This window comes from Pithys albifrons, chromosome 20 (genome assembly GCF_047495875.1).
Source record: "Pithys albifrons albifrons isolate INPA30051 chromosome 20, PitAlb_v1, whole genome shotgun sequence".
Lineage (NCBI taxonomy): Eukaryota > Metazoa > Chordata > Aves > Passeriformes > Thamnophilidae > Pithys > Pithys albifrons.
This window is the reverse complement of record NC_092477.1, coordinates 3,561,134-3,576,074: the sequence shown is the minus strand read 5'-3', so window position 1 is coordinate 3,576,074 and position 14,941 is coordinate 3,561,134. Positions and strand designations below refer to the sequence as shown.

At 53.6% G+C, this 14,941-nt stretch overlaps 1 protein-coding gene across 1 annotated transcript in view; it reads right to left on the bottom strand.

Annotated features, from left to right (window-relative positions):
- Window positions 1–14,941, bottom strand: part of PNPLA7 (patatin like domain 7, lysophospholipase) — a 188,198-nt gene that overhangs the window by 36,226 nt on the left and 137,031 nt on the right. Inside the window, exons 27-28 of the mRNA XM_071574420.1 lie at window positions 7,890–8,046; window positions 516–632 (exon numbers count right to left, since the gene is read on the bottom strand). Coding sequence (XP_071430521.1) covers window positions 516–632; window positions 7,890–8,046 — 274 coding nt within the window. The remainder of the gene's footprint in view (window positions 1–515; window positions 633–7,889; window positions 8,047–14,941) is intronic.

Genomic DNA, 14,941 nt, shown 5'->3' with positions numbered 1-14,941 from the left:
CCTTTTCCTTTGCACTCAGGGGAACCACGTGGGGCTCAGTACAGGGGCCACCAAACCCCCCTGTGTTTGTGCCCCAGGGGGTGGGTTACACTGCTGGGCTTGGGGGTTAAACCCAATTTCTCTTTGTGCCATTGCATTGATTGTAATGTTGTTATTAAATTGTAACTCTGACTTATAATCTCTCTTGTTTTGGGTTCATTTCTCCTGCTGGTTTCCCTTTAAACAGCACAAACAGTCTCAGCAATTCTCCCTCAGTGGCACAAGAGTCACTTGTGCTCTCACCCAAAGGGATCCCTTTGTCACACAAATAATCTACAACTTGTGGGATTTCTAAATCCACCATAAAGAAAGAACAGGCTCTCTCTTACAGCCAAGGGGCATCACATTCCCCCTTCCACCAGGTTTTCAGTCATCCCACAGCCCCAGAGCCCTGATTTGCATGGAAAAAAAAGCTATTTCTGCTCCAACAGAACTCAGTGACATCATTTCCCAAACCAGAGTGAAGGAGCACCCACCTCTATCTGCTTATCCTTGAAGATGTTGTTGATGCTCTTGTTAAAAGCTGCTCCAGAAAACATGGAGGTTATTGGATAGGTCAGGTCTAGAATAGTCTTAAACACAGAGTTCATAACCTAGAAATAAAAATAAAAAAAGGTATTTCAGAGGTAAATACAGGCCAGAACCCACATGAGTGTGTGAATTTAATGGGCAAATCCAGAGACATCACATGGCAGAGCTTGTGGGAGCACCACAAGTGTGAGAGCAGAAGATGCAGAGGGGACACAAAAGCACCTGCAAAAACACAACCAGCAGCTCCCTGTGTGGTCCAGAAATGGAAAAGCAAAAGCAGCAGCAGCCTCTGCAGGGCCCTGATTTCCTTGTGCCCCAAAAGGAGCAGCCCAGCCTGGGCACATGCACATGGATGGCACAGCTTCATCCTTGGTAAGGTTTTAAATCATAAAAAGATATTATGAATTATCTTCCTTTTCACCATCCTCTCCAGTGGTTCAGCAGTGGGGGAAGGAAAGCCCAAACCCAATCACAGCAATCCATCTCCTCTGCTTGGGGCATCTCACCTGAATTTTCTCCCAGTTAAGGTTTTTTCTGACTCTGGACCTGGGAAATTATGTCAAATCCTAATAAATCCTAACAAAATTCCATGCTTTATATATTACATCACAGCTAAAATGGAACAGAAGACCAAAGAACCCAATTAGTTGCTTCCCAATTAAATAGGGTTTCGCTGGGTGAAATATTTCTGTGGATGAAATATCTTCTCTCTCTCCATGTTCTCTGTAACTTGACAACTCCACAGAGAACTGGGAATCACAGCCAGGCACAGACCATGGAACAGCCTCCACCCTGCTGTTAAAGCAGCTGTGAGCAGCATCTGGCCTTGGCTTCACCCTAACAGTGACCTAAAGAACAGCAGGATCAGCTGCTTTGAAATCTCCCTGAGGGATGTGCCCAGAGAATGCACATCCAAGTGTAAAAATAGATCCTTAAAAACAGTTCTATGAGCAGGAAATGTGGGAGATGTAAAAGCCTGAGCACAAACCCAGCTGAGGACAGTCAGGCTGTCCCAGTTGAGCAGGTGGGCCCAGTTTGTCCCTGTGTGGGTGTGCCCAAAGCTGGGCATTCTAAACCCTCTGGGCCATTGCCCAGCAACTGTTCCCAATGGCCCATTGGCAGCAGCTGCCCAGGGCACAGCTGAGCCCTCAGGCTGGGAGCTGGCTGGGAAAGAAGCCTGGCAGAGGAGCTGGGACAACTCCCCTCCAGGGACTCCTTGGCACCTCCACACCCACCTGAGGGCTCAGCTCTGCTCAGGGGCCACCAACCATTCCAAAATCCCCCCTGACTCCCACAGTCACATCCCCCACTGTGGAACTCCCTGCCCTGGGGGAGGCACTGGGGGCTCCCACCCAAACCTCAGGGGAGACAATCTGGGGCTTTGGGGACTTGGGGAACCACTCCTGGGATCCAGAGGAGGAGCAGACCCTGGCCAGGAGGAGCCCACCACTCTCCACCAGACTGTGCCATCATCTGCACCAACAGCTTTGTCCCTTCCTTTTCCTTTGCACTCAAGGGAACCACGTGGGGCTCAGCACAGGGGCCACCAAACCCCCCTGTGTTTGTGCCCCAGGGGGTGGGTTACACTGCTGGGCTTGGGGGTTAAACCCAATTTCTCTTTGTGCCATTGCATTGATTGTAATGTTGTTATTAAATTGTAACTCTGACTTGTAATCTCTCTTGTGTTGGGTTTGTTTCTCCTGCCCATTTACCTTCAAACCTCCACACAGGCTCATTGCCCTCTCCCTCTGGGGTTCCCTGGGTGATGCCCCTGTGCCAGTCTCAGCACAGACATGCTGCCCACTGCCCCAGGGGCACATGCAACTGGGGCTGGGCTTAACATAAAGCTGAGGCCTCTGCCAGTGGTCAGGATGATTAAATCAGGGGAAGAGGCATTTACACAAAGCCCTTTATTTAATAGAGAAGGAAAATCCCTCCCACTCAGCACCAACCACCAGGCTGTCCCTGCTGCAAATGGTGTTTCCAATGCTGAGCCTCTTCATTCCCCTCCAAATAATGCCCACAGTGAGCCTGTCCATGGGCAAAACACTTCCAATTAACACTTACTCCTTAATTGTCTCATTTCTCAGAGCTGGGAGATGCCCTTTCAGCTAAATCTGATGGCCAAGAGCCTTCCAGGACCTCCTCCCATTCCCAGATAAACTGAGTTCAAGATGCCCCTCTGGAAAGGCAGTTGGAGCCTTCTGGTTCTTGCTGAACTTCCTACCAAGAGTTCTAGAGCCATGGACAGGGACACCTCCCACCAGCCCAGGTGGCTCCAAGCCCTGTCCAGCCTGGCCTTGGACACTCCCAGGGATGGGGCAGCCACAGCTTCTCTGCCCAACCTGTGCCAGGGCCTGCCCACCCTCCCAGGGAAGAGTTTTTCCCTGATTTTTCATTACCTTCTCATTTATTTTCACTTCTCCAGCTCTGCTGCAAGATGAGTTTTGTTTTTAAAAAGACCTTCAATCCTGAAATCTTTTATAAAAGTGATCCTGGGCTTTAAAGCAACTTCAGCAAGGAATGGACAAGGAAGGTTCTGCTCACAGACCAAACACAAGAGGAATTTTCATCTTTCCTACTTTGGGTTTTGATGAAGAATTGTGATAAACTGGTGTCAAAACCCAGGATTTTTTTAGTGTTCCTTATTATATATAAAAAAATGGCAAAGGTTTGGGAAAACTTGTTGCCAGAACAAAAATTGATCCAATATTTTTTTTAAACTACTCCAGAAAGCCTCCAGATTTTCCTTTGGTGCCTCCTCAGCCTTTGTGTATAAAGCTTTAATAAAACAGGCAAAGGAATTGACAGAGGAGAAATGGTAAAGACAAAATAAAAACATAACTCAGGGCAATGACTTCAGTTAAAATGAACCAGCACTGCAGGGATGGATTGATCCTGAAGGCAGGAACCACAGGTCAGGGAAGGTGGGATTTAAAGGGAAACTATTCAGGAATCTGAGAGTTTAATAGAATTAGAAGGAATTCAAGACACCACAGGCACCTGTGGGTCAGGCAAAGGAGACAAACAGCTAAGGAGGTGTGTGTTTAAATCACATTCATTCAGCCATTCTGCTCAATAGTCATTAATATTCGTTACCCTCTCCCTGCATGGCCCTGAGCTGACTGATCCCTGCAGGGTCACAGAGCAGGTTCCCTGCAGGTCCTGGGCACCCAGAGCAGGTTTCCTGCAGGTCCTGGGCACCCCAAGAAGGTTCTCTGTAGGTCCTGGGCACCCAGAGCAGGTTTCCTGCAGCTCCTGGACACCCCAAGAAGGTTCCCTGCAGCTCATGGACATCTCAAGAAGGTTCTCTGCAGCTCATGGACACCCCATGAAGGTTCCCTGCAGCTCATGGACACCCCAAGAAGGTTCTCTGCAGCTCCTGGGCTCCCAGAGCAGGATCCCTGCAGCTCATGGACACCCCAAGAAGGTTCCCTGCAGCTCATGGACACCCCAAGAAGGTTCTCTGCAGCTCATGGACACCCCAAGAAGGTTCCCTGCAGCTCATGGGCACCCAGAGCAGGTTCTCTGCAGCTCATGGACACCCCAAGAAGGTTCCCTGCAGCTCATGGACACCCCAAGAAGGTTCTCTGCAGCTCATGGACACCCCAAGAAGGTTCCCTGCAGCTCATGGGCACCCCAAGAAGGTTCTCTGCAGCTCATGGACACCCCAAGAAGGTTCCCTGCAGCTCATGGGCACCCAGAGCAGGTTCTCTGCAGCTCATGGACACCCCAAGAAGGTTCCCTGCAGCTCATGGACACCCCAAGAAGGTTCTCTGCAGCTCATGGACACCCCATGAAGGTTCTCTGCAGTTCATGGACACCTCAAGAAGGTTCCCTGCAGCTCCTGGACACCCAGAGCAGGTCCTGGCTGATCCCTGCTCAGGTGTGCTTCCCACCCCACCCAGTCTGTTCCTGTGCCCACCCTGCCCGTTCTCTGCCCACCCTGCCCCACTGGGGCTCAGGGATGGAGCCCCTTTCCTTGCACAGTCTACAGGTGACAATAACTCAGCACAGCTACTGATAAAACAATTTCCAGTCTCCCAAACCATCCTGGAATCAGCTGGGACCTCGGAGAGAGGGTTTCTCCTCAACTTCCAGAGCAGCCATTCTGCTGGACAGGCTGATACCCCTTCCCAGACCCCTGAATAGTGGCTGGGTTGGATGTGGATCTGTCAGAACACTCAGTGAAGACCTCAGGAAAATCCATCCTTCATTAACAACATGAAATGTTTGCTTTCACACAGGTCATTGCCCTCTTCTCCTGCTATTTATTTGAAGATTCCAAGGTTTGACCACCTTGAGCAGCCCAAGGCTGGGAAAAACTTGCCTTTTCCTCTGGGAAAGGTTCTCTCAGCTTTGCAGCTTTTGGTCAAAAGTTAAAATGCCTTCATTGCACCTTTAAACATTCCTGGTAAAAGCCAGTGTGGTGCCAGCTTAGGTTGGCAATGAAGCTGCCCTGGGTGGGAGCACAGGAGGCAGCTCTGCCTCCCCTCCTGCTAAACCCATAAAAACAGCACATCTGACAAGCTCAGAAACAAGGAGGGAACTCTGTGGGAAAGAGCAACATTCCATGTTTGTAGCCCAGAGCTGGGAGAGGGCAGAGAGCTCTGGAGTGCTGAGGCTGGCCAAGCCCTGCAGGGAGGGCTCAGCACACACTCCCCCTGCCCAGGAGCTGCCCTGGAATGACCCAAGGGGCACATAAAGTGCCAGGGGAAGGGGTGTCTGATACAGCCCAGAGCAGTTGGGTTTATGCCCTTAATCCTGAGGCTCCTCCAGAGCTGTGAGTCAACAAACTGCTCTGCATCATAACCAGGTTATGCTTCCCAAGCACAGGCAGTTCTCAAATCAAAAGCACAAAATCCACCTTGTTCCAGCAGACAGTGCCAGGGGGGTGGTCAGAGTGCCCCAGTGCCCACCAGGGCAGCACCCCATGCCAGGGCAGCACCCCATGCCAGGGCCTCAAGCTGCATTTCATGCCCCACACTATCCAGCCTGCAAAGGGAGGGGAACCTGGAGAGGGGCTCTCTGTCAGGGACTGCAGGGACAGGACAAGGAGTGATGGGAACAAATTGAAAGAGGGAAAATTAAGGTTAGATATTAAGAAGGAATTCTCCCCTGGGAGGGTGGGCAGGCCCTGGCACAGGTTGGGCAGAGAAGCTGTGGCTGCCCCAGCCCTGGGAGTGTCCAAGACCAGGCTGAACAGGGCTTGGAGCACCCTGGGCTGGGGGAAGGTGTCCCTGGCCATGGCAGGGGGTGGGACTGGATGAGCTTTAAGGCTCCTTCCAACCCAAAACATTCTCTGCTTTTATGATCTGATCAGGACACAGAACATTCCACCTCAAAGCCACAGTTTGAAGACACCTGGGAAAGATAAACAGTGTAAATGTGCCAACCACAGGCTCCTCTTTCCCCCTAAACCCCAAGATCTAAGCTGACCCAGAGCTTAATCTTATTTAGAAAATTTCCAGTGTATCTCCATTTTCAAGAAGAAAACCTACAGGCAAAGGTGGGTTTGATATGAACAATACAAAGCCATAACCAGCAAACCTCAGAGACAACACTCACCTTCACCTTCAGTCACTCTGCACCCCTTTCACCTGGTCCTAGCACAGTTTTTCTCCAACATCTTCCCAATAAATAAAACCAAGAAGAGGCTGGACAGGGTTTGGAGCAACCTGGGCTATGGAAGGTGTCCCTGCCCATGGCAGGGGGTGGGACTGGATGAGCTTCAAGGTCCCTTCCAACCCAAACCAGTCTGGGATTCCACGATAAAGAATTTCACCCACTGAAGTCACTGTTTAAAAAAATCTTCCCAAAACTTGGGCTAACTGTGAAAATAAGTTTCTGTTTGAGTTAAACATTGAAAGTCAAGGATTTCTCCTGACTCTCCCAGCACTGTGAGGTGCAGGCAGGCCCAGGGATGCCCCATTTATTTGTAGTTAGTTGAGAGAAGGATTACCTCTGTCCCTCAGTTCCACTGCCAGCATGGGGAGAGAGAGAGAATCACACAGAGAGAAACACAGTTGTTGAGAGGCGGAAGGAGACACATCCCAGCACAGCAAAAGAGCAGTAAAAGAGAGAGATCCCCCCGGGGGAACACACTGAGACACCAGCTCTGTGCTGCCAGTGTGAGTGGGGGCTCGGGCACCCCCAGTACTGCAGTGGGCACAGGGCACAGAGTGGGGGCTCGGGCACCCCCAGTCCTGCCCTGGGCACAGGGTGTAGAGTGGGGGCTCGGGCACCCCCAGTCCTGCCCTGGGCACGGGGCATAGAGTGGGGGCTTGGGCACCCCCAGTCCTGCCCTGGGCACAGGGCTTAGAGTGGGGGCTCGGGCACCCCCAGTCCTGCCCTGGGCACAGGGCGCAGAGTGGGGGCTCTGGCACCCCCAGTCCTGCCCTGGGCACAGGGTGTAGAGTGGGGGCTCGGGCACCCCCAGCCTGCCAATGGGCACAGGGTGCAGAGTGGGGGCTCGGGCACCCCCAGTCCTGCAGTGGGCACAGGGCTTAGAGTGGGGGCTTGGGCACCCCCAGTCCTGCAGTGGGCACAGGGCTTAGAGTGGGGGCTCGGGCACCCCCAGTCCTGCCCTGGGCACAGGGTGTAGAGTGGGGGCTCGGGCACCCCCAGCCTGCCAATGGGCACAGGGCGCAGAGTGGGGGCTTGGGCACCCCCAGTCCTGCCCTGGGCACAGGGCTTAGAGTGGGGGCTTGGGCACCCCCAGTCCTGCCCTGGGCACAGGGTGTAGACTGGGGGCTCGGGCACCCCTAGTCCTGCCCTGGGCACAGAGTGTAGAGTGGGGGCTCGGGCACCCCCAGTCCTGCCCTGGGCACAGGGTGTAGAGTGGGGGCTCGGGCACCCCCAGTCCTGCCCTGGGCACAGGGTGTAGAGTGGGGGCTCGGGCACCCCCAGTCCTGCCCTGGGCACAGGGTATAAAGTGGGGGTTCGGGCACCCCCAGTCCTGCCCTGGGCACAGGGTGCAGAGTGGGGCCTTGGGCACCCCCAGCCCTGCCCTGGGCACAGGGCGCAGAGTGGGGCCTTGGGCACCCCCAGCCCTTCCCTGGGCACAGGGTGTAGAGTGGGGGCTCTGGCACTCCCAGTCCTGCCCTGGGCACAGGGTGCAGAGTGGGGGCTCGGGCACTCCCAGCCCTGCCCTAGAGTGGGGGCTCGGGCACCCCCAGCCCTGCCCTGGGCACAGAGTGCCCGCGGTGCCCGCTCCACGGCACAGCCACGACCACGCGGTGGGTTCCCCTTGCCCAGGGGCTGCCAGGGCTGTGCTGTGCCCACCCCCCGTGCCCCCCAGGAGTGCTGGCAGTGCTCACCATGGCCCACTGGCGGGCTTTGATCCTCATCTGGTTGTAGCTGCGCTCCTCGGCGTAGAGCGCGCTCATGAAGGCGCCGATGGACGTGCCCCCCACCATGTCCACGGGGATGCCAGCCTCGATGAGTGCCCGGATCACACCCACCTGTGAGCAGCCCCTGTGCCAAGGGAGAGGGGAGACACCATTAGCAGCCAGGCAGTGGCAAAGTGACACCAAGTTGGGAGGGAGTGTCGACCTGCTGGAGGGCAGGAGGGCTCTGCAGAGGGATCTGGAGAGACTGGAGGGATGGGTTGATTCCAATGGGATGAAGTTCAACAAGGCCAAGTGCAGGTCCTGCCCTTTGGCCACCCCAAGCCCTGCAGCGCTCCAGGCTGGGCACAGAGTGGCTGGAGAGCAGCCAGGCAGAGGGACCTGGGGGGACTGAGGGACAGGAAGCTCAACAGGAGCCAACAGTGTGCCCAGGTGGCCAAGAAGGCCAATGGGATCCTGGCCTGGATCCAAACTAGCGTGGCCAGCAGGCCCAGGGCAGTGACCCTTCCCCTGGACTCTGCCTTGGGGAGGCCACACCTTGAGTGTTGTGTTCAGTTCTGGGCCCCTCAGGTCAGGAAAGAGATTGAGGGGCTGGAGCGGGGCCAGAGAAGAGCAACGAGGCTGGAGAAGGGACTGGATGTGGCACTGAGTGTCCTCTTAAACACCTCCAGGGGCAGAGAATCCAACATGTCTTGATCCAACCCCACTGTGATCACCAGCCCAGGGCACAGAGTGCCCTGGGCTGGTGATCACAGTAGGGTTGGATCAAGGGTTGGTGATCTCAGAGATCTCTTCCAACCCAGGTGAGAAGAGCAACGAGGCTGGAGAAGGGACTGGAGCACAAGTGCTGTGGGGAGAGGCTGAGGGAGCTGGGGGTGTTCAGCCTGGAGAAGAGGAGGCTCAGAGGTGACCTCAGCACTGTCTGGAACTGCCTGAAGGGAAGTTCTGGCCAGCTGGGGGTTGGTCTCTTCTCCCAGGCACTCAGCAATAGGACAAGGGGGCACGATGGGCTCAAGCTCTGCCAGGGGAAATTGAAGTTGGAGAGCAGAAAGAAATTCTTTGCAGAGAGAGTGCTCAGGGATTGGAATGGGATGCCCAGAGAGGGGGTGGATTCCCCATCCCTGGAGGTTTTTCAGCTGAGCTTGGCCGTGGCACTGAGTGCCATGATCTGGTAAAGGGACTGGAGTTGGCCCAAGGGTTGGACTTGATGATCTCGGAGGTCTTTTCCAACCCAATCAGTTCTATGATGATTCTATAATTTTATGACTCTGGATTCCAACTTAATGGAGGGGCAGAGGTGAGGAACACACCCCCAGCACATGGGAGGGGGAGAGGCTTTTCCTGGGTGCTGCTTCACTTTGGTTTGGGGGAGCTGCAGAACTACCAGCCACCATTTCTGCTGGTTTAGTGAGAGCTCCTGCTGGCTCTGCTCTTTGCCTTCCCCCCACCATCTCTGGGCACCCTGAGCTCCAGAGAGAGAGAGAGGAGGGTCACAACTGCTTTGGGACACACTGCATCCTTTTCCTGGGGACCAACTTCAACTGCAAGGAGATTTCTGGGAATTCCCACCACTCCTCAACTCCCACCATTTCCTTCTTTTGAACAAAGGACAAGGAGAGAGGGAGAGTCTGCTCTTCCCCCATGGGAAAGGCTCCATCCTGCCCCACAGGAATCATTTACCTCCTTGTCTCTGCCTTGCTGGGGACAGACTGAGGATTCACCTCATGGCCAAGGTCCATAAATGGAATTGCACCAAGAGGAACCTACAGTTTGTGGGGATTGTTTTTTGGTGCTGGGGGAGTAGTTTGCTCTGGTCTGTTTATAGTTATATCTCCATCTCTCTCTCTATCTCTCTATCTATTTCTCTACTAGTTAAGACAGTTATCATTCCTATATCCATTTTCTAATTAAAGTTTGGGGTTTTTTAAATTTTAATAAGGGGAGAGTGGTTATTGAGGAGGAATCCTCTCCTCTGGTCTTGGTAAACATTTTAGTTTCCCTCAAACTAAGACAAGCTGGGAGGAGGATTAAGGGCATGAGTGAAGAGGAGCACGTGCCAGCTGAGTGCCAGTCTCACCCCAACCAGCCCCAGTGCCAGGAACAACCATGGGCACAGGAATCTCCTGAGGGAACACAACCACATGGCCTGGCTTTGGCATGGAAGGTGGTGAGATGGAACCAGCCAAGGCTCAAGCCAGGGCAGGTGAGGGGAAAGGGAACAAAATCCATGGAGGTGCTTCCAAAGCAGCCAGGAATGGTTGGATTTCAGAGCTCTTTCCATGGATTTCTTTTCCTGGCTCTCCTCAGGAACTCAGCCAGCCTGTATGGATTAATAACCAGTCTGAAGATGGAGGCAAAGAGCAAGAGGAGACACACAGAGGTTCAGTCTCCACACAGCCCTGAGAGAGGGGCAGTGACTGAGGGGGACACACATTCCTTCAGGAGAGCAAATGTATTCCTGAACTTCAAGAAGTGCAGGAGCAACTCAGAGCAATAACAGAGTCAAGAGACCCTCAGTGCTGATGGGACAAGAGGAAAACAGAGGCAACAAAGCCCCTGCAGCAATGAGCTCTTATCCAGCTCTGCTCACGTGGATTTGGGAACCCCTGGGAATGTTCTCTGCAAAAGATTAACCTCCTGTTCAGTGCAAGTTCAAGTGGCAAATCAAAGTAACCAGAACAAAACAGAAAACACAAGAATGTACATCCAGGAGGGACCAGCACTTGGAAAACTGCAAGTAACTCACACTTCTCACCAAAAGAAAAGAGCAGGGCTAGAAAACAACACAGGGAAGCACAAAAGATGACCAGAATATGGGAAGTACTCACAGGAGAAGGAACTCAACTCAAATCACTGACCAGAGGAGACTCTGAGTGATGGGAAACTCTCACCATGCAGAGAGTTTAATGCCAAGGAAGGAATTCACAGACAGGTGTGTGTAAAGCACAAATTGGGGAAACCACTGGTACCACCTGCTGAAGAGGTCAAATCACAAAGGGATTTCAATGTGGAGAGGACAAATCAAAGGTTCCAGGCTGTCAGTGTCTCCTAAACACGACAAATAGGAGGTGCAGGCTGGTGCTCAGCAGGCTCAGAAGCTGCTAATGCTGCAAAGACTCTGCTACCCCCATCAGAGTGAGAGAGCAGAGGGGGACATTCCATCTGATCCTAAAAACACTGAGCAAATCTGATTTTGTGTCCCCTGATAGGAGAGGGATTCCTGTCCATCCTACAGAACCATTACAGAACAGAGGAACTGCCAGCCCAGGCCAGTTGCCTTCAGAGCAATCCAAACTTACAGCCTCTGCTTTCACATGCTTTGTCCAAAGAGTGCACAGCACTTTGATCAGCCCAGCCCTCCTGGATGGATTTTTGCAGCCAGCCAGCAATAAAAATCTTCCTTTTCCCATTTGCCTGTCCCCTGTTTGCTCTATTTGCATCCTTGCTGTTTACATCCTATAAATACTCACCAGCAGCTGCCAAGTCCACCGTAGGTGTCACTTGGCCAAGTTATGCTGAGCACATTCTTTCCATCCCAATAAATCCCCTGCAATGCCCTGGGCCAGGTGTGTGTTATCCTGGAGGAAATGACTTCCATGACAGACCCATCCCCATTAATCCAAGGGCCTCTCCACATTCTCCTTCCCCTCTTCTCCCACTGCTTTTTCTCAGGAGATGCCCTGAGTTATCAGGATTAGCTTTGCATCCTGCCTTTGTTTTTAGGCTTCAGCTATTTTTCCACTCTGCTGCTCCTGCCTGGCAATTCCTGCTGCCTCAGCCCTGACATTCCACCCAGGAACAGACCTCTCCCTCCCTCCCAACCTGCTCCCTGGGCACACACTCTGCCATGTGGGGGGCTCAAGACATGTCAAGGACCTTAAAGCATTTCCTCTTTGGAGGACAGTTTTGAACTGGCCAGGACCAGCTCCACATTGGATTGTCTCCCTTTAACTGGTTCTCCTGATTGATGCATCCATAAAATACATTTTTTGGGATTTGATGTGATCACTCTGCCTTTGAATGAATAATAAAAAATCGTTATTTTTTGCATATATCTGTGCATGCCCAGAGTCCCTGCCAACATCCAGGGACAGCCACGGGGTCCAGCAGACACACCAATCCCACAGCACTGACCTGCAGGATGGGAATCAAAGCACTTCTGCTTGCAAAGAGACCTCCCCTAAGCTGCCAGAATAGATTATAGTTCATTTATACACAGCCACAAAGCTCATGCTTGCAGCCCCAGCACCCTGAGCAGGAACATTCATGGGGGAAGGCACCTCCTGAACAAAAGCAAATATTCCCAAATCCCATTTCTCCATTTCCCTCCCAGCCTCCTGAAAGGTATAAATGGGTTATTTTTTGAGGGCATCACTATCCTGGCAACACAAAACTTCCCAACAACCCCTCCCAGCTGGTTCTGCCTTGGCCACTTCTCCACTGCACAGACAGGGCAGGCTGCCCAGGGTGCCAGGGCTGTGCCAGGGCTGTGCCAGGGACACATCCTGCTCCCCAGCAGCATCCCAGGGGCTGGCATGGGCAGCTCTCGGGCTGCAAATGAAGAGCAAAACAAACTGAAGACAAGAGCCAGAGGAGCAGGGCAGAAAAAACAGGGATTGTGCACTTGTAACACCAGGCCCAGCTGCACAGGGGACTTGTCCTGGCCAAGGGCAACATGTGAAAATACAAGTGTTGGGCAAGAGGAGCACAAAGGGAGGTCCCTGGTGCCAGTGCCAGGAAGGGACAGGGAAAATCTCCCTGCCTGGATGACATGGAGCTAAATAAATGTCATGTATTCCAGAGGAAAGGAGGAACAGGGAGTCCCATGGAAGAGGAGGAGGGAGCAGCCCAGAGAGGGGGTGCACACACAGTGGGGCACTGGAGCTGCACACTCAGCTGCCCTTCCCCTTGGGGCTGCCTGAAGGGGCAGCAGGATGGGGCATCTCCCCTGCCAGGAGTGATGCCTGGCCCAGGACAAGGACTCCTGGCACCCAGGACAGATGGCTCTCAAATCATCTGCACCAGACCCCAGAGATGTGCCCAAGAAGTGCAGAGTCCATATATTAACCAACTCTCTTTCACTCTGTATCACCCCCTAGGCCAGGTCTGATCCATCTGCAGAGAGAGCAGAAATGGCACCAACCACTCTGAGGAGGAGCTGGAAATGAGAGCCAGGCTCTGCTCTGAGCCTGCCACTGGCTCAGCCTGACCTGGGCAAACCAAGGCAGGGCTGCTCTGGGCACCAGCTGCCCCAGGAGCTGCTCTCTGCTCTGCACTGCACACCAACTCATGCTCCATGGGCTTCCAAAGGCTCCAAAAGCAGTGCTGCCCTTGCTAAATTCCAGGCATCCCTCCTTCTTTCCTACTCGTGGTCACAAAGAAACGAGCACGAAGCAGGGAGAGGAGTTCTGGGGTTGGAGACCTGAATCCTTCCCCAGACAGCACAGCCCAGCACACAGAGCTCAGCCATGCAGGAAAATTCCTGCTCCTGAGAGCAGCCCTTGCTTTCATCTCCTGGGGAAGTGCCTCTGGCATGTGACTGGAATGCAGGAAGGCCAGAGCACAAGTGATAAAAGCAAAATGCTCCACGTGTCAGCCCCGCACGTGCCTGCAGAGCTGGGATTAGCTCAGGAAGGAGCAGCAGATGCAGGGCAGGGCATTCCAGCCTGGAGTGCCACAGGAATGCAGGCAGTGCTCCCTGCTGGGGCAGGGCTGGGGGAACAGCAGCACAAACCACAGCCTGGGCACCAGCGTTTCCCCACATTTACCACATCAGTAGGATGGTGACTGTCAGCACTGGGAAGAATAACCACGACCCTGGGAAGCTCAGGTTGGAGATCAGAAAGAAATTCTTTGCAGAGAGAGTGCTCAGGGATTGGAATGGGCTGCCCAGAGAGGGGGTGGATTCCCCATCCCTGGAGGTTTTTAACCTGAGCTTGGCCATGGCACTGAGTGCCATGATCTGGTAAAGGGACTGGAGTTGGCCCAAGGGTTGGACTTGATGATCTCAGAGGGCTCTTCCAACCCAACTGATTCTATGATTCTGTGATCCAGAGGTGCCACTGGGTTTCCATACTCCAAAATGCACTTCAGCTTCAGGGAGGAGAGAAAACCCGGCTCAGGCCCCCATCTCTCCTAACTCACTCACAGGATCAAGCAGAACCCCTGAATGCTCTGAAGAGATGCAATTCCCTCAGGTGAAAAAGGATTAAGGTCATTGTCCCAGTTCAGCAGGTGGGCCCAGTTTCTCCCTGTGTGGGTGTGACCAAAACTGGGCATTCTAAACCCTCTGGGCCATTGCCCAGCAACTGTTCCCAATGGCCCATTGGCAGCAGCTGCCCAGGGCACAGCTGAGCCCTCAGGCTGGGAGCTGGCTGGGAAAGAAGCCTGGCAGAGGAGCTGGGACAACTCCCCTCCAGGGACTCCTTGGCACCTCCACACCCACCTGAGGGCTCAGCTCTGCTCAGGGGCCACCAACCATTCCAAAATCCCCCCTGACTGCCACAGTCACATCCCCCAGTGTGGAACTCCCTGCCCTGGGGGAGGCACTGGGGGCTCCCACCCAAACCTCAGGGGAGACAATCTGGGGCTTTGGGGACTTGGGGAACCACTCCTGGGATCCAGAGGAGGAGCAGACCCTGGCCAGGAGGAGCCCCCCACTCTCCACCAGACTGTGCCATCATCTGCACCAAGAGCTTTGTCCCTTCCTTTTCCTTTGCACTCAGGGGATCCACGTGGGGCTCAGCACAGGGGCCACCAAACCCCCCTGTGTTTGTGCCCCAGGGGGTGGGTTACACTGCTGGGCTTGGGGGTTAAACCCAATTTCTCTTTGTGCCACTGCATTTATTGGAATGTTATTAAATTGTAACTCTGACTTATAATCTCTCTTGTGTTGGGTTCATTTCTCCTGCAGGTTTCCCTTTAAACCTGCACACTCCACACTCACCACCTCATTTTTCATGAGCTGTTCACCCAAGTGCTGCTGTGAAAAAATGGGTTTGGTGGCTTAAAGACTCCTGGAC